This window comes from Pleurodeles waltl, chromosome 5, assembly GCF_031143425.1.
Source record: "Pleurodeles waltl isolate 20211129_DDA chromosome 5, aPleWal1.hap1.20221129, whole genome shotgun sequence".
NCBI lineage: Eukaryota > Metazoa > Chordata > Amphibia > Caudata > Salamandridae > Pleurodeles > Pleurodeles waltl.
Genome location: NC_090444.1, coordinates 678,799,001 through 678,820,707, shown reverse-complemented (window position 1 = coordinate 678,820,707; position 21,707 = coordinate 678,799,001). Strand labels below are relative to the sequence as shown.

The window sequence follows — 21,707 nt, the reverse complement described above, 5'->3', positions numbered from 1 at the left end:
TGGAAGAAAAGACTTTACCAGAATCAATACAAATCAAGACACTTTACTTGGTGATGCACAAATGACAAATATTCCCTGAAACCCAATTATCACACAATGTTATTTGTCTGCGATATAGTTTTATCAGTAAAACCGTATGTCTGTGCAAATTTACTGGACATTGGAAATATGCTGTCTGTAAAGCTTTAGTTACATTGAAATATCCCCCACCTCAAGTCCAATAAAGTTAGATGGGTCACAAAAGTTTGTTACTCTAAAAATTGAGTTGTGGTCCTAAAAAGCTTGGGTATCACTGCTTTATATTATCTGTCCTCTTTATGCCACTAAGCCCTGCTATTTCCCCTGTCCTAAATTTGTATCACTTGTTTTCTGCTTTACTGTAACTCTTGATCAGCATTTTAAATCTTCTGTTTAGTCACTCTTGCCCAGTAGGATTAACCTTCTGTGAATTTACCAGTTCCTGTCCCTAGATTGGTTTGGATTTGTTTTACCTGGATTATATTTTGAAACAGTTACAGCTTTCAGCCCTGATGACTCTTTGTTCCGTGCCCTTTCCTAGGGAGACACTTTGATTACCTTCCCTCTGTTGTTTCTTAGTTCAAGGCTTTTAATCCTTTTCTACTGTCCATTCCCAGTACAAGACTTTGATTCCTTGGTGCAAGACTTCGATTCCATGCCCCTTTCCTGGTGCAAGACTTTGATCACTGGTCCCCTATCCCTCCTAGTGCAGTAGCCAGATGAACGGATCGCATGTTCTTACGCAGGTTCAGATCTCTTCTCTGGCTCCCTTCAGGCTTGTTCTGAATTCCCTTCAATGAGCAGTTTTTTTCTTGATGCCTTGCCTTTCTGATTGGTTGTTCTGTGCTGCTGAGAATGTATTCTTATTCCAGATATGGTATGTAATTATTTATGAGTGGGGCAGGAATTCTATGCATCGATCACACTCTTATCTGTGCTGTAGTTTAATTTCAGGTTGTCCTCTATCCAATCCACCACATAACCATCTTCCTTTATGTAAGCATTAACCCTCCAAATTCCAGGATTTTGTTTCACAGGCCATCACCTTGTGCTCCTTGTTCAACCAGCACCTTTAATTAGTGGTGTTGGTGTGCCTGGAACAAAGGACTGTTGATCTCATGTCACTGGACTCCTGGTTAGATGCCATCTGGATTATTGCCAACCTGAAGCTCAGAGATAGATAGAGAAACCCGACTTTGTACACTGAATTGGTTATAGAGATGTGAATAAAGGAGGAGAATTACACAAAATTTGAAAAGTAAACTAAGTTAAACCAATACCATTCAAGTGCATGCCCTTTGGAGTTTGAGTACGCAGAATGTTGTAGTGAAAAAGTGTGCAATCAATCAATGCAACAACATGAAGAAGATGATCACCAAGCTAAAGTCAACTCAAAACATTGAAAATGAGTCTACACCTAAGACATACTGTGGTTTTCAAACATCTATCTAAGCAAAGAAAGGAAAGCTCCAATTTCATAGAGCACACAGGAATCAACTGAAAATGACAATTCTAAGCAATACCCCTAAGCCTTGTATTTTGGTACAACTGTGGATAAATTGAGCACATGGATACATTTTGCAAAACAAAGATGCACACTACAAGAAAGGTGGTGAATGCTGCATAAAACTGTCACATCCCAAAGGTATGCATATAGGTAAACAAGAGAAAAGTTTGGGACATGAGCACCTTATGTCTCAAAAGAAAAAAGTGAACTCTGGAAACTCTAAAGGAAACACTTTCACCAAAAGCAATTACATACCGGTTTGATTCGGGAAAAGATGGATGTACAAGTATGGATTGAGGGGTTTCATTTTTCTACATCTGATATATTCTGATATGTAAATACAAGAGCTATTAAGTAGCAGGTGTGACACTGACAGGGCCACACTAAGAATTGGTATAAAATCACCCGGAAATGATCCTAACTGAATCATTGTTTATACATATCTTACTAAGGTTGCCGCCTTTTTGTTCCCCTAATCCTTCTACAAGAGTAATCCTGAGAGGGAAGGTGCTAGAACATTGTTCTGTTCTTAGGATATAGTTTTGTTCCAAGAAGAACTTGAGGGGTCGCAGTACCAGCCTCTTTCCTCTCACCTCTGCCTTATTTTTCCTCCTACTGCTGCTCTGGATCCGTGGCTCTACAGGTTTACGATAAGGGTGCATGGGAGGTATAGGTGTTCGCCTGCCTCTGTTCTGAGGAATCCTGACAAGTGCTCTTAAATCCTATATCCAACACCTTGAAGCCCTCTTTGGTCCCTAAAGGTAAACATTTACACAGAGATAAGACACTGCTTCATTCCAACCATATGAACTCAAAGGTTAGCCATTTGGTTGCCTAGACCTATTGGGACCTCTGTGGAGGTGAAGCAGCCCTTTTATCAGTGTTTTTTTTAAATATCCTATTGATGCAATGGATTTTACCACTGAAGAATAACTTATCCATTCAATAGCATTTGCACCTTTTAACTATTTTTCTTCATCAGTACAACATTTTTCTCTTTACATTGCTGTCTAGTTACCTACATCTGGTGTGGATATCAACGTGTTTTTTATTTCTTTTAATTGTTGATATTTAGTTGTATATTTCAGAATAACACTTCAAAGGTTTTATCTGAGGGGTCGCTTTGCTGCTCAGGCCAAAATACCAGAGGTGAACCAAGGCTCTCCTTATGGAAACCTTTCATGATGTGTGTTAGTCCAGTGGGGCAGCACAGTCACAGTGCAGATAATGACTGTGGCCTTGCCCTCTAAATGCCTAACAGCTGGAAATAAAAATATCTGACAAGCCATGTAAAGGAGTAGTTGGTGTTTTTCATAATTCTGCCCTTCTCTGAACTCCAAATTTTAACAGCAGGGGCGGCTGCCGCAAATCTTAAGGATTAAAAAATAAAATAACAAAAACTACCTTTTGCCATCGCCGCCTCCTGCCGCATTGCTCCTTTTCCCCTGATGTGATTTCCCAGAAATCCTTACATTTCTTTCATGCTAAACCTAGCATGAAAGCAGGGTTAGGATTAGTGTGAGCAGCTTGGACTGCCACTCAGGCACAACCCTGGGGCCTGTGCAGTTTCTCCAGCCCAGCTGGAGAAAACCTAAGTGCGCATGTGTGTCTGGCCCAGCCCACACCTCCCTTCACATGCTGCTGGCTGAGCCAGCAGCTGAAAGATAAAGCGATAATGAAATATCGTTTTATCTTTCAGCTGCTGGCTTAGCCAGGGAGGCGACGTTCCTTCAACATTGCGAAGGAGCCACCCCTGTTTAACAGTCTTCTAAATTGTCATAGGAAATGCATCGCATGCAAGTAAAACAGGGTTTGAGTATCACTACAGGACCACTAACCAAAGCAAAAGGCAAATCACGTCAGACAAGTGTGGAGGGACTGGAAATTGTCCTGCAGGACAAATGCAAAAGTACTTTTCTACATCTTGATGCCCTGTGTTCTCACTTATCACAGGAAAAACCATTAAACTTTTCTAATTAGCAGGAGTCCTTGGCATCCTTGAAACATCTTACAACTAGTGCAAGTAAGAGCAGTGACTCCTGTAGTCAATGTAGAGATAGCTTTTCTGCTTCCAGAAGTGAGAGCAGAGACCACACAGTACAGTGAAGAGTGCATAGCAAAAATGGAAACAACTTCCGAGGAAAGAGAGAAAAAAATGAATTCACCCCAAAATGCGTTTTTAATTTTCAGTATTTGTGTTTATGTTTTTCAATGCACTCAGCATAAACATTTCACACATTTCTAGGTGCTTCGAAGCTTGGCAGAAAGAGCACAGGAAGATAAATCCATCTGGAAAAAGCTTATGCAAATAGGCCAAGTGGGGAAGTTTGGATTAAAACCCACGTTTCCTGCATTCAAATTCAGCAATGCATCCGAAATGCAGGTACTTAGTTTTTGGCAAAGTTTAATAGACGTCAAAATGGATGCCACTTTTTCTGGTTAGCCCGGAGGGTCTAATGTTGCACGTATCTTTCAGAGGTCAGCGAAAGTCCCTGCCTCTTAACAACGGATGCTGTGCAGGTTATTTTATTATACGAAAATATGTTTGTACTTGATGTCTTCCTGGCTTCCCCTGACCAGGGACAAGACTAAGGCCCTCATTTCAACAAAGTTGAATCTGCCGCGCGGCCGCACTCCCGTGGCTATTTGGAGATCCCCGCTGGGCCGGCATGCGGAAACCTAGTTTCCACCCGCCGGCCCAGCGGGGATCTCGGCTGTAACACGGGAGCAGGCTTCAAATGGAGCCGGCGGTGTTGCGGCAGTGCTACGGGTGCAGTTGCACCCGTTGCGCTTTTCACTGTCTGCTATGCAGTCAGTGAAAAACTCCATGGGGCCGTGGCAGGGGGCCACGCGACTCCCCTTTCTGCCAGCCTTTTCATGGCGGTTCATACCGCCATGAAAAGGCTGGCAGGAGGGGGATTACAACCGCCAGGAAAAATGTGGCGGGAAACCGCTGGTCCCGGCGGTGCGACCGTGGTGCTTCTGCCGCGGTCGTAATCCCATGAGAAGCACCGCCAGCCTGCTGGCGGGGCTTCCGTCGAAACAGCCCTGGCGGTCTTTGACCGCCAGGGTTCTAATGAGGGCCTAAATCTCACCAATATTAGCACTGAGTTGGGTTAATGCTTTAAACTACCTGTTTTAGAATTTGAAAATTATTCAACCAAGTGCAAACATTTAACAACGAAAACAGCAAAGGCGTCCTTCTGCAAACGTTTTGGCTCTTCACTCCCCAGACGAGGCGAATGTGGATGTAAAAAAATCATCCCTACCGTTAACCCTGGCATTAAATCATCTTTCAGTCTTCTTATATTTCTAACATACAAACATATTCACAGTTGGAAGAAAAACACATTAAACAACTAATATGGTGGTAACCTAGCCATAAGGCAGGGCAGCACTGTACAGGGTCAAAGGCAAGGCTACAGTAATTAGGAGATTGTGAAAGTAGATTTCTACGCCATCGTGATGTAGTGTTCTTTAAAGATGTGTATCACTGCAGCAATCTGTTTACATCCTTAGGGGATTTAAAGGTGAAAAGGTTGCTAAAAGCTTAAAAGGTGGAATGCAGTCTTAGGCTTACAGTCCAGACATGGGGCCATGTACTTCCCTTCTTCCAGTCATAATAAGAACAAGTTTAAAAACAACTTTTTAAAAAATAAAACATTATTGTATTTTTAATAATCGCCATATAATATTATTTTCACTATAAAAGATGAATCCCAGAATCACAAACCAAAGAGTCTATAAATACATGCGATAATGCATAACTGAATGATTTATAGTAAAAACAAAATCAGCTATTCAGCGTTATTATTTTCATCAGTTTCTTTCTGCTTTCTGTATGGGAGTTTGTGACAAAAGCTCCTCACCTCTGCTACCTAATGTGTTATTGTCTCAGTGGATGGTTCCTAAGAACGTTCAGACTGTAAGGATTACAGCGGTTGTGAGATAAGCGGAGGGGTGGCGGTTGCAACCTGTAACGACCACCTTAATTAAAAGTTCACAAGATGTCCTCAGTGCAGGTACACACCCACACTTCTGTTTTTGTTTTCTGGTTGTTTTGCAAAAGTATTGTATGCAACATAAGCCTTACCTCTCCTAAGCAATCCACGATCCGTGCACAGAGAAGGGCTCCCGGCAAGTCAAAATAATTGTCGTAAAAGTAATATTTAGCTGGGGAAAGAAAGTGAAGGAAACAAGCTGTTAATTCACACAACTGTTCATGGAAGTATGTCATTACACACTGATGATAACCTGCATATGATAAGTACAGTATTTACCGGGTTCAGGGGAGAAGGTTTCCCAATTCTAGACCCTTTCCCAGAACTCAAAGAAAAACAACATCCATGTGACAACTTTTTCGAAATACTTTAAGAGAAAATCTATCCATTCTCGGCGGGATAAACATAACCCTCGTTGTGTAGTAACTACACTTTTCAAAGGTGTTAATAGTAACCTTCGGCAAAGAGCTCTAAGTGAGGGGAAACTGCATTACTTTGTGTTTGGTTTTACAATTGACGTGTTTCACTTCTTCGTATATGTTTAGCTGTTTTTATTTGATCAAACTGGTGCATTTTTGTTACTTTATAACAGTGTAGGATATTTTTATCATGCATGTCTGCTGAAAATAGAGGAATTCTGAAAAAACAGATAGATACAACAATAGAGCATAGTGCACCAAGGGTGTAAGCATGATGGTGAGTTGATGGTCAAAGTGAGCTGTGATGCATTCCTGAGTCTTAAAGGTTTAGAATACTTCATGACAGAAAAGGACTGCTGGTTTCTTTAAACAGCCGTTAAGTAACACCTTCCACATCGTAGGATATGACCTGCAAGTCTCGCATAACTTGCAGGTTTGCGTTCAGAACAACAATCTTTTGGTATGGATATCAATTCTCCAAAGCCCCAAGGGTAGCAGAAGTGATACCATACACCTATTGACCCAGGACAATATCACAAGGTTAACCTGTTATGTCACCCTTGGCTCAACAATGGGCAATTTGGTGCTGGGGGTGGTCTGAATTGGAAACTATGAAATGTAACAGGGGCTCAGCCGCAACTCATGGTGACCCCAATTGACGTTCACGTCTAAAAACCTACTAATACGACAGACAGGACCAGAGCACCAGGAAATTGGTGGGCACTGAGCCATCAGAAACAGGCACTGGACACTCAGCTGAACCTCCATCTAGTCCAAATCTGCAAGAACAGGACATCTGCTGTTAGAGTGGGTCAAAATACCTGAAGCCCAGGACAAATGGAAAGCATTTCTTGCAGTAGAGGGAAAAGCCAGTGAGTGAAGGTGGCGAAAGCACCCTGAAAGCTATGCTCTCCAGGTTACAAGAACCATCTTACAAAATCATACTTTACGGAGTCAATCTAATGGATCCTGACTGCAGCTGTGAGTACAGTGGTGTGATATTCCTATCACCCAGAACATACTTTTTGTACTCAAGAATAATAAGTTTATGCTTATTTTGTCCAGAAGAGAAGAAGGCTCAATCTCCTGAAACAAAACCTTTAGGCTGCTAGTATACTGTGCCAGAGTACGGTTATAGCAAATAAGATTGTCAGATATGTATCCATATGTATAAGATGTTTACAGTGGTATAAATGATTAATTAACACAACATCTTTACTGTTACAGTGAGTGCTCTAAGGAAAAACTGCATCCATAACCTCAGCTTGCATTTTTGTCAGTGCTTCCAATATAAAATGTGTACACATATTCACAAAAGTTAACACTTACTAGATATTTGTAATGCTCTCTTCAGTATATGCAGATACATGCACAAGAATGGAAGCAAGATTGTGGATTTTATTTTTAGGAATACAATGCATGCAAAACACTTATGCAACCTGAACGCAACAGACAAAGGTTGCAGACAGTTTAGCTAAACTGTCATGCAATTTGTTAGCTTTTAAAATACAATGTAATAGACCTAGGTAACAGTCACACAACAATATTATGCATTTTTAAGGATACCTTTACCATTTCTTTAAAGCATCTCTTAATTACATGCGATGGAAGAATGCTAATATCACAAAAATAATCATGAGAATGCTAGCGAATCAGTCTAAAGTAAAACGTGCAGTGTAAAATCAAAACGGACCTATTCTTAAATAATGGTGCATTGGTGAATTTATAAACCTTTACAGAAGTAGGTCTGGAAACATGGAACGTTTGCAAGTTTCCAGGCATACAACTAGCAAGCCTTTGTGAATTCAATTTTATACACCTCAGGGAAGCAACTGCAAATTCACAAAAAACATGTATTTCTTTTTTTTCTGGAAAAAATGTTATCTTGCCCCAAGGAAAAAAAAAATCCCTTCTGCCTTTGTCAGAAGGAACTTTCCAACTTTTTCCGGGGTGGGAAAGGGTTGGAGAGGATTTGGTAAATACCATTAACACGTTGTGATGCTATTAATTGTGTTTGACCAATGACTTTGTGTTTCACCACTGCGCATATTAGTTGCTCAATGTTCACCAGTAGCACATTACATGTTGTATTCAGTTTAGCTGCCTATTGGCTTTAACATGGAGTTAGCCATTACATTCTGTTTTCAGGTCAGTTGCCTATTGCCTTTAACATGGCATTAGCCATTACATTTTGTATTCAGTTTAGCTGCCTATTGGCTTTGACATGGCATTAGACATTACATTCTGTATTCAGTTTAGCTGCCTATTGGCTTTGACATTACATTAGACATTACATTTGATATTTAGGTTAGCTGCCTATTGGCTTTAACGTGGGGTTAGACATTGCAGTTGAGACATTGCAGATGAGCTGTGTTTTTCCAAGCTGTGTTTTTCCACAAGATGGACCAAGCTGTTTTCTTCACACCAGACCTTAGCTGATAAGAGCACGTAGATTTTATGTTTACCTCGCTATCCAGTCTAAGAGCGAGTGAGCTTGGGAGAATTGGCCACTCTCCAAGGTTCTTCGGTTCTCACACTGATTTTTCTTTTAAGGATGACTCTGGGCTACAGCAGGGGTAGATTGAATCTGCTTGACTTCAGACAGGAACGTAGACGTCAGTTGCCTGTCTCCCGTTTGGATAGAAAATCTCTTTCTCGCAGTTGACCGGAGTCATCAACTTGCAGACCCCAGAAAGATGAAGCTGAGCTATAGGCCCTACGGTGATGAATTTTGACTTTTATGCTTTGCTTTTAAGTTATGCTATAATATAATCACATATATTTGCTGTGTACATTGCAACTGAGAAGTACTTTTATATATTTTGCTTTCATTGCTGCGACTACTTTTGAACGTGTGCGTCCAATCTACTAATTTCGTCTCTCAGGAACCTTGTGGTGGAGAACTAATAACAATAAATGTCTTCTTTAAACTCAGAAGTGCATTCCAGAGAGGTTCTGTAAGCTCGGTTATGAAATAAGGGCAGGAAAGCAGAACACACGTATTTTTGTTGGTGTACACAAACTCACAAGGTAGTCCATTCCTAGAACTACCACTTCTTGCCTACTTGAAGCCCCAGTGAGACATTTCCTCATATGAAATTCTTCACATAAGTACATTATTTTACGAGCAACAAATCAACCTTTGGTATGTGTTTGCCAAATATACAGCTCATAGCATTTTGACTCTGAGACGACTTGGAGAGTTTATCTAGTTGTAAAATGTAAACATTCAGTCATTGATGTAGCACTTAGTATGTATTCACAATTCTTGCAAACTATGGAACTGCAGCACAGTGAGGCCAAATGATGTGCCAAAGAATTACATAATGTGGTCAAGTGGAAAATGTCAGACTGGGGGCAATCTCCCAAATCTTCAGTGGAACAGTGAGGCACTGGGTCGAAAGCAGAATCTGGGTTAGTTACAGTAACATTTTGTGAAATTGAGAACACATTCAAAATAAATATAACAGAGCAATTCAGGAGATGCTTCCTCATAACATAAACTCAAATAGGAAAGAGTAAAGATATATCCTGAACTCTTCTAAGATAAGAACTGTGGCACCATGAAAACAGAGCCCTACAGAGATCAAAATGCTTACCTAAAGAGAGCCAGTGCCTATGCAGAGCCTTTCAACTTGAGCCTCTGAACTTTCAGTGATTTTAGATAGAGTCCAGTATAATCAGAAAGGTGTATGATCAGAATGTTGCTAGAATCCAAATCCTGACCTAATTATTTGGGAATTTTCTTAAGTGCTACTAACTACTCGACTGCCTCAGGGCACTAAAGTGGGCCCTAATGGGCCTGAGTGGTTGAGCAGGAAGAGACAATGTACAGAAGTACCTAAAGCCCAATCTAGAAAACTGTCTAATAGTCCTGCGAGAGGATTAACACTGTTGATGAAGTCTGAATCCCAGTGAAACTGGGCAGTATAGTCTGAGGTGTCTGGCCGGCAAAATTAGGGGTCTACCTGAATATCAGTGTGAAGAGATGTCTCTTTAAGAATTTCATGAATTAGAAGGGGACATTTTCATGTTTCGGTTGGGTGTGTAATAAATCCCATAGGGAGGAGCCCTGGTGATGAAGTGACCTGCCTTCAAATCTTTGGTATTTAAATCAATGATGCCTTAGCAGACTTTGATTAGTTTACCCGAGGTTAAGGGTCGGGTATGGTATAAATAGGCTGAAGATGTATTTCAGAGTATGGTCATGTAGAACCTTGTGAACAATGCAGAGAGTTTTAAAGGATGTCCTTTCCTTCACTGGGGGGCAGTTGAGGGATCAGAAAGCCGTGCTTAATATAATCACGGCACCTTATATCCAGGACCATGCGAGCAGCCTGACTCTCTACTTGTTGCAGCTCGATGAAAAATGTGCTTCTCAGGCCTGTGTAAAGGTCATTACAGCAATCCAGTTAGAAGTGAACAACAGCCAGTATCAGTGTGATTTTCAGGTAGAAATTGAGAAATGGTAGTTGTAGTATGTTAGAAAATGTTGATTTTTCCACCACGGTTATCTGTAAAGGTTACACCCTGGTTACAAGCTTGGTTCACTGAAGCTGAGGATTGGCCAGATCTTTTGGCCATGAGTGGGAGAAGGAGAATAGGTTTACCAGACCAAAGAGCAAAATGTCAGTATTCACCCTTGAGGCAAAGCCATCTGTATGGCATTCAGCAGTGGATCGCTTCTTCACAGGGATACTCCTTCGCCAGCTAGTGCCAGGTGGGCTCAAATTTGAGAGCATTTATCTGGATGTGTGAAGGGTCATGAAAGATTAACAGTGTATTAACAAAGAGGCACCGGTGAAAGTTTTATTAAAGGCTAGACCTGCCTTACATAATATTAAAAACAAAAGGAATGTGGGGTGTGTTGTTTACAACACTTTCCTCACAATTCATATCCAGGTCACATGTTTCAGTACTACAAACTGTGCCAAATCCCTAAGCTTTCATCAGATCCTATGCAGCCTTTCCCTAATTGTTGCTGGATCGTGTTTGATTCAAAGTGGTGTAGGAACAGATTAAAAATAACCTATCTGTCAGTTTCTATCTATGCTCTAAAAACTATCCAAGCGAGCTACAGGTGACTGGAGGATGAAGAACCACCTGTCTTGTGCTATATGGTATAACTTCCCTTTTGTACAGTCACTCCAGCCAGCAAAACCCATTCACACCCTCCCAATCTCTACTATTACCTAAAAAAGGCGTTCCTCACAGTGCAACGGTGTCACAATGTGCTTCCTAAAAACAATGCATTAGGTAATAACATTAAGGCAAGCTGAAGGGAACAGAGAGGACGATAGCACAGGATGCATGCCGGACTTTATGTTCCTTTAAAAACGATGACTACTAGCAAAGAACAAATTATAAATACATCATTAACTCTACCTGAGCGAGTGAATCCCTCACTAATGGATTTGAAGTGCTTCCATTCTCTTTTCTGTCCATAGAGTTTGACTATCTCTTCTGTGGACAGGTGTTTCGTGCCATGGCTTGCCCTGTTTGAGTGAGAGAAACAATAATGGAAATAAACAAAGGTAACAAAGGAATCAGTCACAAAGGTTTCAACAAATAATGACTAGTAGCATAGATGGTCATGGGTCAGCCCCCAAAAGCAATGACAGAGTGTCAATTACTCACAAATGATATTCATAGCTAAGTCCTACTTTACCTTGTTACAGTTCTTACTTCATGAGGGTGAGGCCATGAACAGAGATGGGCAACCTTGCTTGCTGTTTCACATATTCATATATTTTCAGTCCCTCGACTTGCTCTGAGGAGGCTTTTAGCTGATTTGCCACCTCAATTTCCTTATGTGATAGTTAAGCAATACCACATTTGTTGAGGATATTAACTAAATTGGAGGGAGGGGATTTAGGACTGTGATGAGGAATATGAAAATTAATTGGCATTAAGGCTATTGGTAATGAAATAAAATGCATTCTTAAGCTTCAACTTTTCCTCCTCAAATTCCTCTAGCATTTGTAATCTTGGCTAGTCTAAGGAGCAAGACATTTGTGGGTATCAGGGTGCAATCAAACCCTTCACAAAAATGAAAGGCTACACACCCAATGACTCAAAGGCCACAAACGAAATGGCCCCTGCAAACCTTAAATGAGGAAGCAAATCGAGCCTAATCAGACAAGTGACTGGATCCCTTCTCCAAAGAGAAACTGAGCTGAGACTGGCAAAAGGCAATCAAGTCTACTAATGACACACAGGTGCTACATTGATTGTTGTCAATTCTCATCAAAACACATGAAAATAAATAATGAAGATCATCCTGAGGGAAGGGGGACATATGAAGAACATTTACAAAAGGAATTACTTATAACTATATACACTTAGTAAGTCTTGTGACATAGATGTATGTTATGATATCAAGGACCAAATATTGATCTAACAAAATATTGTGGACCGTGTATCGACATACCATAATATCATGAAAGTAAGTATGTACAGTAAAATATACATTCACTACCTTAACCCCACATCTACATACCTTGATGATATATATTATCAAGGTACATATACGTAAAACTAACAATAATAAATCTTACCTTCATGATATTATGGTAGTCAATATTTTGGCAGGTTGATACTAAAATCTAGATAGATCTACTGACCACCCATGTAGTCAGTGACTTGACAGGTACTCCATTTATAACATCGGTTAGCATACATCTCTCCGTCCGGAAGCTCCATGCACACGTTTGATGGCAACCTATAGCTAGTAAGGTCAGAACATTGGGCTAAGAATGCAGTGCTTCAACACACTCGCAGCGGGAAAGCCATTCAGTTCATGAGTAAGTAAGAAGCTATGACCCACAAAACAGGCTATCTTTTCATATATATGCCTTTTCTGCTTCAGTTGGCACATAACATCGGTGTGCAATAGCACAAACATAAGCCATTGTGCTTTTCTCAGTGCGCCCTAAACCTTACATACAACACAGGCATGCATACTTAACCAACCAGTCATTTAAGCACAAAATGGCCATCTGCCATTCTAGATATAGTTTCACTTTCTGAACCAGGCACAAGGTAGCAGCACAAGCGTTAAGCCAATAGTCAACCATAATTTAATTACACACTGCTCATAACAGACTCAAAATTCAAACTGCTAATGGAGCGTGCCTCATTTGCTTTGTCAAATGACAGACAGACGCAACCTGAGAAACACCATTCAACCCAACACTGTTCAACTGAGTACAAATCTTATGTTTACATTTTTTTTATAGCAAGCTTAGGCAACAAAAAGAAAACGGAAAAGAAAAAACATAAATATGTTGCCGCCTTAACGTGGAAGTCATAAATTGCCATTTTTTAAACAATTTATATAAAAATATTAATTACATATAATTTTAAAAGACCTGTAAGGACGCTTTCTAGGAGGAAGGTGTTCTTTGGAAAATTATATAAACCCGTTTTAGTTGTAATGGATATCACTGGCTTTGAATTACTGTAACCAGAATACAAAGTGTAAAGACATATGGGTGACTTAAAAAAGGAAGAAAAACAACATCGGCCAGTAAAGTGTTGGCCCACTTGCCATCTCACTGAAGTATATTTGATAACGCAAAATACCTTCACTTTCAGTGCAAGGCAGCCAATAGCTGACATGGACTGACTCACTGCCGCACTCTGTATGTGTGGTGGCAGAATGCAAAATGTGATTGACTGTACAACAGACAATAGATGAAGAGGGCTGCCTTAAAGCAACTCTACATTTGTATACATCTATGGATTTTTTAAATAATTTTTTATCACATGAGCAGGAGAAACAGCAGAGCTGAAGAAACAGCAGAGCTGTGTCTAGGCCAGACCTGAAAATAATTTCAGTGCAGAGTTTTTCGTAGAAAATTGGCAGCCACCAGTTAGGACATGACAAATGTGGCCATCCAGGCCCAGTGTAGGTCGGCAGGCCGTGGCACCACTGTGACTGTGCGGCCACTCATCATAGCAGTTATGATTCCATGTCAAGGCAGTTGCTGCCTCGACTGAGCCAATCAGTTTCCTGAGGCAGTTACAGATGCAAATGGAGAGATCAGTACACCAAGGCAGATTCAGCCCTGTCTGGGCCAGTTGCAGGGAACCATAGAAAAATGGGGGGATAGTCTGGATAGCTCCTGGCTTGCAGTCAGGCAGTCCGCTTTCTCTGGGTGTCCCCCTTACCAGAAACAAGCTGAACTTCTACTCCTGGACAGTTTCTGCTCCAGCAGACAGGCAGACTCCTACCATTTCTCAGTGAGCAGGCAGACTACTAGGCACAGGCTGTTAAGAACACACCACTCCTGGTCACAGAGCAGTCCTTGAAGTACTCTTTGGAGCACTCCCTTCCTTGGACATGAAGAATGTGGAACTGGAACAAAGTCGGATAGTTTGGATTTCAATTTTAGGTTTAAATCTGTTTATTAAGCTCGATCAAACTAGAAATGAATCAACGAGGCATCACAAAAACTCACAAAATTACCAGGCCTGGGCATAACTCCCAGTGTTTTACTCCATGGAATTCTGTAGAGTTACAAAAACCTTTGCGAGTCTCCACAGAATTCAATGATCAGGTGGAAATAGGCATCTTACACTGCTCGTGCTGTGATTTATCACAGTGTGAATGGCACCACGTGGAGCAGCAAAAGGCACAGATTCTCAAGTTGTTTTTGCTTCTGCTCGAGTAGGTTTTCTACTCAAGCAGCAGCTTTCTGACCGCAAAACGTCACAACCTTCCACACCCAGCCGCGTTGGAGAAATCTCGTCTGGTGCCCTCCTAGAGATTGAAAATCATGCTAGGGGACGCCAAATCTCATTTGCACTCACCACCATACTATTTTGAGCCGCATGTGAGAAAACCTCCGGGACCCTGCCGTTCGCAGAATTTGCCTGGAACTCCAGATTACAAGCGTATTCCGCTGGCAGAGCAGAATATATCGCTCATCCCTAAAAATTACCTTGACTCATACTGGAATTTTTGCCAAACCTCTCTTATGTCTCTACAATCATATATATTCATTCACAGTAGTATTATCTCCTAGATACATCAGTACCTCTAAGGGGACTCTGTGGGAAAGGGACAGCAGAGAAACAGAAAAAAATGAATGATTTTAGATGGCTACCAGCCAACCTCTACATCATCCCTTCGAGAAAAAAAAACTTGATCAGTCTGGCGGGGTCCACACAAAGGGTCCTTCTCAAATCCATCATTGCTCCATGTCTCAAATGCAATCAGCCTGAAGTTGGTCCCAGATAGTCCACGGAGACCCTTGCTAATTTTTCGGTGGGAAAACAGGTATATTTTGCCATTGTGCTCAGCACTCAGTTTGGCTTGGTAACCCACATTGTTGATCAAATCTCTTTTTGACAATTCTTTTTAAATGGCCATTAAAGCTTTTGTCTGGCCAGTGTTTGCTGGCTCAAGTCAGAAAAAAGCAAAAGTTGTATTATTTCCCATATTACTGCTGAGTTCTAGTTAGCCGCTTTCCAAATGCACTCTCTCCACTTTGCTGTTTTTACCACCACAATTAGTAGGGCTCTAGTTTTCTTTCTTGTTTTCATCTGTTTTAGGAGGAGTCTGAAAGCCTTTATCACAACATCTGTTGTGGGGTAATTTTTTAGTATTTTAAAGGGGCACATTTATTTTAGCTCGGGCTGAGGGCTGTGCCCTTTCACTTAGCTGCATTTCATTTACTCCTTTTATTATTTTAACAAAGTTTCATTTTAATAGAGATGTTTTTATTATTTTTATCAGTTGCCCTTCCAGGCAGAATTTGTTATTAGTTTTCTTGCATGACATTTAATTTTGTGCTTCGCCCAGTGTTGTGCATGATTATTTACAGAGTATTGGCGGTCCAAAAAGTACTATGTCTACCTCACACAGAAAAGGCAGTTCTTAGAACAACACATTGCCCAAACTAAGGCAGAGGGGACATTTCAGTCAGCCAGCCATCTTATGCTGCACCTTGTTGTCACAGTTCTGCTGAACCCGGTGTCTTCTCTCTATCCACTTGGGAGGGCAGCCAGCGGACCAACAGGCCTTTCTACCTATCGCACAGTTATGGGGATAGGGGTTCCTTGCAGAAAGTATATTGGGCAAATTAGGGCTAGCACAGCTATTGCTCTCATATAGATTTTTAGTAGTGCAGATAGGGATTTTAGACTCACTATTGTGACAGAATGTTGGGACTTTTTATCTGTTTCACTTTTCTAGTCATCGCAATAACTGTGTAGTGTTTTATTGTACTAATAATCGCAACTCATGCCTTTTTACATAGAAGGTATTTGCTTCAATAAAATGTATTGAACCAAATCCTACTTCTGTTTGTCTTGTGCATGTATGAGACTTGTGTAACTGAGAAAAAGGTGTGAGATCTGTTCCACCACAACTTCCCTGAGAAGTGACAGAGTGACATGTGACAGGCTGCTACAAATCACGCTTACTCTTGGGTTTTGGTGAGGTGCTGCTAGCTAGCCGAAAGGGTTGGGCAGACGGCTATCAGACGGTGTGGCATAAGACTCAGTCTCGCCCGAATCCAGGAGTCTCATCCCCATGACGAGAGTCCTACAATCTTGGTCTGTATCTTGTTGTGCTCTTCTCATTGGGCCAGTAATTTATTAATCCCGGCCTTCGGTTAATCTACTTCTATAGCTGCAGGAATCTAAAGAATAAGAATATGGGATCCTCTTCACAGATTGTCAAGCGTTTCTATTCTTTCTTCCAGTGTTGCAAGGGCTTTCACCACATTAACCTCAAAAGTTGTCAGCTGCTTTACCTGTGCATCAGAATGTGTCTTGCAATTTTCCACGCCATGTACCTTTCGTTCAGTGGTCTTCACATTTTGTTTAAATGCTAGAACCATGCCATTTATTCCCTTCAGACTTTTCTCTATGTCCCTCGGGACAGATTTACTTGTGCTGGTTAACCCCTTTAAATTACAGTGTATCATTGGCATTTCAAGGTTGAGGGATGTGTGGAGGGGGGTATGGAGCTCATTTGAGGTTGTTCAAGGACGTCCAAGTAGATTTCCTGCTTCATTAATCTCAGTTTTGTAGGTTTCTACATCACTGTCATGCCCTGTTGTCCTATGGCCAGTACAACCCCTTGGAAGCTGAACTCCTTATGGCACCCATTGGGATGGGCCGTATAGTCCATCTTTATAAATCCCTGTCCATTAATTCCCCTGCTCTGTTCACCCAGATGAAAGCCAAGTGAGAGACATGGTTGGGCTCTCTGGAGGACAATGTAGGAAAGTGTTCCTTTTTAGCGTGGTTCGCCCTGCCTCCTTTATGCCTTGTATTGATGCTAACTCGACTGAGTGTGTGCTGGAATCCATCTAACTAGGTGGAGCACCAGTGTTCTTTCCCTAAACTGTACCATTGTTTCCACAATTTGCACACCCCTGGCACACAGCTAAGTCCCTTGTAAAAGGTACCAGTGGTGCCAAGGGCTCTGTGACCAGGGAGGGTCCCTAAGGGCTGCAACATGCATTGTGCGACCCTGAGGGACCCCTCGCCAAGCACATGCACACTGCCATTGCATATTGTGTGTGTTAATGGGGAGAAAAAAGCAAAGTCGACATAGCACCCCTTTCAGGGTGTCATGCCAACAAACCACTGCCTCTGGCATAGGTAAACCACCTCTCTAGAAGGCCTTACAGCCCTACGGCAAGGTGCACTATACCCCTACAGTGTCTAAGTCAATTCTTAGACATTGTAAGTGCAGTGTGGCCATTGTAAGTGCAGTGTGGTCATTACAAACTCCACAGCTCCATGATGGCTTCACTGAAGACTGGAAAGTTTGGCATTAAACTTCTCCACACAATAAACCCACACTAATTCCAGTGTTAGATGTATTGTCCAATGCACACAGAGGGCATCTTAAAGATGTCCCCTGTATTTTACGCAACCCTTTAGAGTAAGGCTGACCAGTCTGTGCCAGACTGCCACTAACAGAAAAGTTTCTGACCCCAGAGCTTTTGTGCTCTCTGGGGTCAGAAACGAAGCCTGCTCTGGATGGAGGTGCTTCACACCTCCCCCCTGCAGGAACTCTAACACTTGGTGGTGAGCCTCAAAGGCTCAGGCTTCCACTTACAGTACCCCAGGGCACTCCAGCAGTGGAGATGCCAGCCCCCCGGACCAAGCCTCATTTTTGGCGGCAAGTCCGGCAGGACAAATAGGAAAAACAAGGGACCACCCCTAAGGTGTCCAGAGCTGAAGTGGCCCCCTCCTTGCAGAATCCTTCATCTTGTTTTGAAGGACAAGGACCAATAGGGTTAGGAATGTGACCCCCTCCCCAAAGGGAGTGGGCAAAAGAAGGGTGTAGCCACCCTCAGGGAAAGTAGTCATTGGCTACTGCCCTCTGACTCCTGTAACACCCCTAAATCTATTATTTAGGGGCTCCCCTGAACCTTATTCACCAGATTCCTGGTGACCTCAGAAGAAAGAAGATGGACTACTAAGCCGACCTCATCAGTGAAGACTCCAGACAACAACTGACTTTGCCCCAGCCCTACCAGCCTATCTGCATCTTCAAAGACCCCTGCTCCAAGAAGGCGACGCGTCCTGCAGAACCAGCGACCTCTACAAACCCCCAGAGAACTCCTGAGGACAACAGCCCTGACCAGAAGAAATCACCTGAAGGACTCCAGATTCGCCCCGGAACTGAGAGTCCTGTCCACTCTGCATCGATGCCCAAGGCCCAAATCCAGGTGGCCCACCAGTCCAGAGAAGGTCCCCAGGCGATTCCGACCTCAAGTTCATGCTGGGTTGACCCCTCCTGGCCAACACAAGGACATCTGCAGCCTGAATCCAGAGGACCCCCCTGACGGTGACCAGATCCGTTGAAGATTCCCAATGCCCAAGGAGACCCCTGCCCCAGGCTGCCCCTGTGTCGGCTGATGGTGTGTGTCTAGTGTAGGACTGTGGCCCCCCAGTGCTCCTCTAAACCCCCCAGGTCTGCTTCCCGAGGACGTGGGTACTCACCTGCCAGCAGATAGTCTTTGAGTGCCCCCAGTCTCCATAGAATACCATTCTAAACCGGACATCAACTTTGACCTCTGCACCTGGCCAGCCCCGTGTTGCTGGTAGTGCATGTTTGGGGACAACTTGAACTTTGGCCTGTGGAAATCCTCAGCCCTAGACTGGAACTGTTAAGTCGAATACTTACCTTCAAAACTTACTAATAACTCTAGTCCCCTAGCATTGTCAACTTCTAAATAGAAAATTGCTACTTACGTGTAAACTGTTTTATCTGCTAAAATCAAACAAAGTACATTTTATACATATGCTTGATGCCTGCTTACAACTGTACTTACCTGCAACAAAGTTCATCTGGTTCTAGTAATAAAGTAACAAAATATATTTTGCTACATAAAAACAATTGGCCTGGAGTTAGTCATTGGGTGTGTGCCTCATCTCTTGACTGTGTGTGTACAACAAATGCTTTGCACTACCCTCTGATAAGCCTAACTGCTCAACCACACTACCACAAAAAGATAGCATTAGTATTATCTACTTTAGCCTCTGTTAAGCCTCTGGGGAACCCATGGACTCTGTGCACACTATACCTCATTTTGGTCTAGTATATACAGAGCCAGCTTACTACAGACAGTAACTAGAAAGATGTCAGAATGGCACTACGAGTGCCTGCGGTCTCTTCAAAGCTTCAGATCATCCAAATAAAGTAGTTGCACATTACCTACCTGACGCCAACATGTTGCATGGCTGGAGGAACCTTTATATGTGGAGTATGGTTACCCTATAGTACATAGGAAAATATGGGGCAGTTGTCAAGATGCTTTCTATTATATGTCACTCCTTTAAAATGTATTGTATTGTTTGCACTGTATTGTTTCTTTTTGCACACAATAAAAAGTGGTTTATAAAAAAAACGACTATGAAGTGCATTTCTAGAGCTTCGCAGGGCCCTCTCACTTTGCTTTATGTGGCAGATGGTCAATTCAATGTGAGGATCAGCCTTCTTTAGTAGTTTTCAATGACATGGACTCAGGTATATAGAAATTCTCCCTACCTCTCCTCCTGCTCAGCATTTTTGTCCTGGGGTGGGTGGGGTGCTCAACAGGCTTTGTAGTCAAGGAAAACAGATTCTCAGGGCAGGGCTTTCCTCAGCACCTGTGGCCCAGGCAATAGAGTGCACTCCATTAACTACTCTATCACTGGAGGCCTCCTGTGAGGCAACAGTCATGGATGCGTTGTTAATGGCTAGTTGTGAGGATGAGATGGTGTTTGAGTCCCTGAGAGTCAACCTGTGGAGAAAAACTGATCTTTCTCCAGCTTGCTCTCTAACCAGCACACCCCCTCTGGTACTGTGGATCCTCTCTGAAACTCCCGTCATGTCACAGGATCTCCACAAGGGTAGGGCTCGCCTTTGTCCATGGGATGTCTCAAGACTCTCCCCAAATCTCACCTGGAGACTCAGCCTCAAAGACGTGCTGTTGTTGAACCTCAATCAGATCAGTGCTGATGCCCTAAACAGTTATGCCGAGGGGGTTAAGCTTGCCATAGAAATTCCTGTTCCTGTCATGGCCACATATCAATATTATGCCCATTGGTGATAAAAGACATTCAGGCAACTTTTAGGTTGGCCACAGAGGAATTCATCACACATGAGAAGATAGAGTTATCGGAAAGTGGCCCCAGAACCCGGAAAAGACATGGCCATCTTGAGCACGTCCATATTCACCCCTCTGGATCCCAATATTATACATACTGTGTGGAAGGGGATATGGTTCTACTGTCTCAAACCTCAGAACTGGCTTGGAGTGGTTCTCTTCCAAGTGTCCTTTTCAGGTTGCTCTTCAGACACAGCCTTTGTGTAAAGTGATGCATCTAACTCCAGGTAGCATTGGGTTGTCTCCAGACTTCCCCTGGCTGCCATCAGCTTCTCTGATCAGTAATTAGGGATAGACCAAAGAACCAACCTGACCCAGAAGCTTCCTCACATTAAACAACAGAAGCCCTAGTGTCACCCTCCATTCCCTAACATCACCCAAATGGTAGTGCTCAGGAAGAACTGAATACTAGATATAGGACTTCTTCATAAAAAGTCAATTATGATATTCAATTTCATATTATCAGGAAGGTGCATAACAACAGCGTGTTTTTAAATGGTCGCAGTAGTGCAGATGCCGCAATGCTTGAGCAAGGTGCAAAAAGTGACTATGTACAACGTAAAACTACAGCTCACATTGTAGTATCCCAGGTCCTAACAGAACAAATCAGCCAGAGAAGGAAGGACAGGGACCTTGTGATCATAAAACATATTTTTGAAGTTTCCTCCAAATCAAAGGCACATTTGGATATATATACTGGACCCCAAAATCCCACCAAATGAGAACTCCACTGGAACCAAGGACATTCTGCCAGGAGGAAGATCTGTTGTGCTTCCGGGAGGGTCTGCCACTTTGCTAACTGCATTGCTGTGTTGGCCTGCGGCATGCTGATTGCTGTGCTGTGGGAGAGACTGCCAATTTGCTACCTGCTCTGCTCTGTTAGCCTGCTGCTTCTTACCTGGGAGTCAGAAGGACTGGACCTGCTCTCTACATCATTGAACCCATGTTTCACCAAGGGCTTGTTGGCTTGCCCCCTGTTCTGGCAGCCTTAGGGACATCAAAGTGTGCCTGCAACTTTGCTCCTGGACTCCATCTGTGAGTCCCACCCTTGCCTGAGATGCTCCCCTCTAGGGCTGGGCCTCATAAGTGGGCTTTGTAGCTGTTTTCTGCAAAAAACAGCACATCGCTCCACGTTGACGAT

At 42.6% G+C, this 21,707-nt stretch overlaps 1 protein-coding gene across 5 annotated transcripts in view; it reads right to left on the bottom strand.

The window, feature by feature from the left end:
- NT5DC1 (5'-nucleotidase domain containing 1) overlaps positions 1-21,707 on the bottom strand; it is a 999,625-nt gene that overhangs the window by 848,388 nt on the left and 129,530 nt on the right. For all 5 annotated transcript variants that reach the window (XM_069234556.1, XM_069234559.1, XM_069234557.1 and 2 more), the window contains 2 exons: positions 11,331-11,440; positions 5,619-5,698 (listed from right to left, as the gene is read on the bottom strand). In XM_069234556.1, the coding sequence (XP_069090657.1) occupies positions 5,619-5,698; positions 11,331-11,440 (190 nt within the window). The remainder of the gene's footprint in view (positions 1-5,618; positions 5,699-11,330; positions 11,441-21,707) is intronic.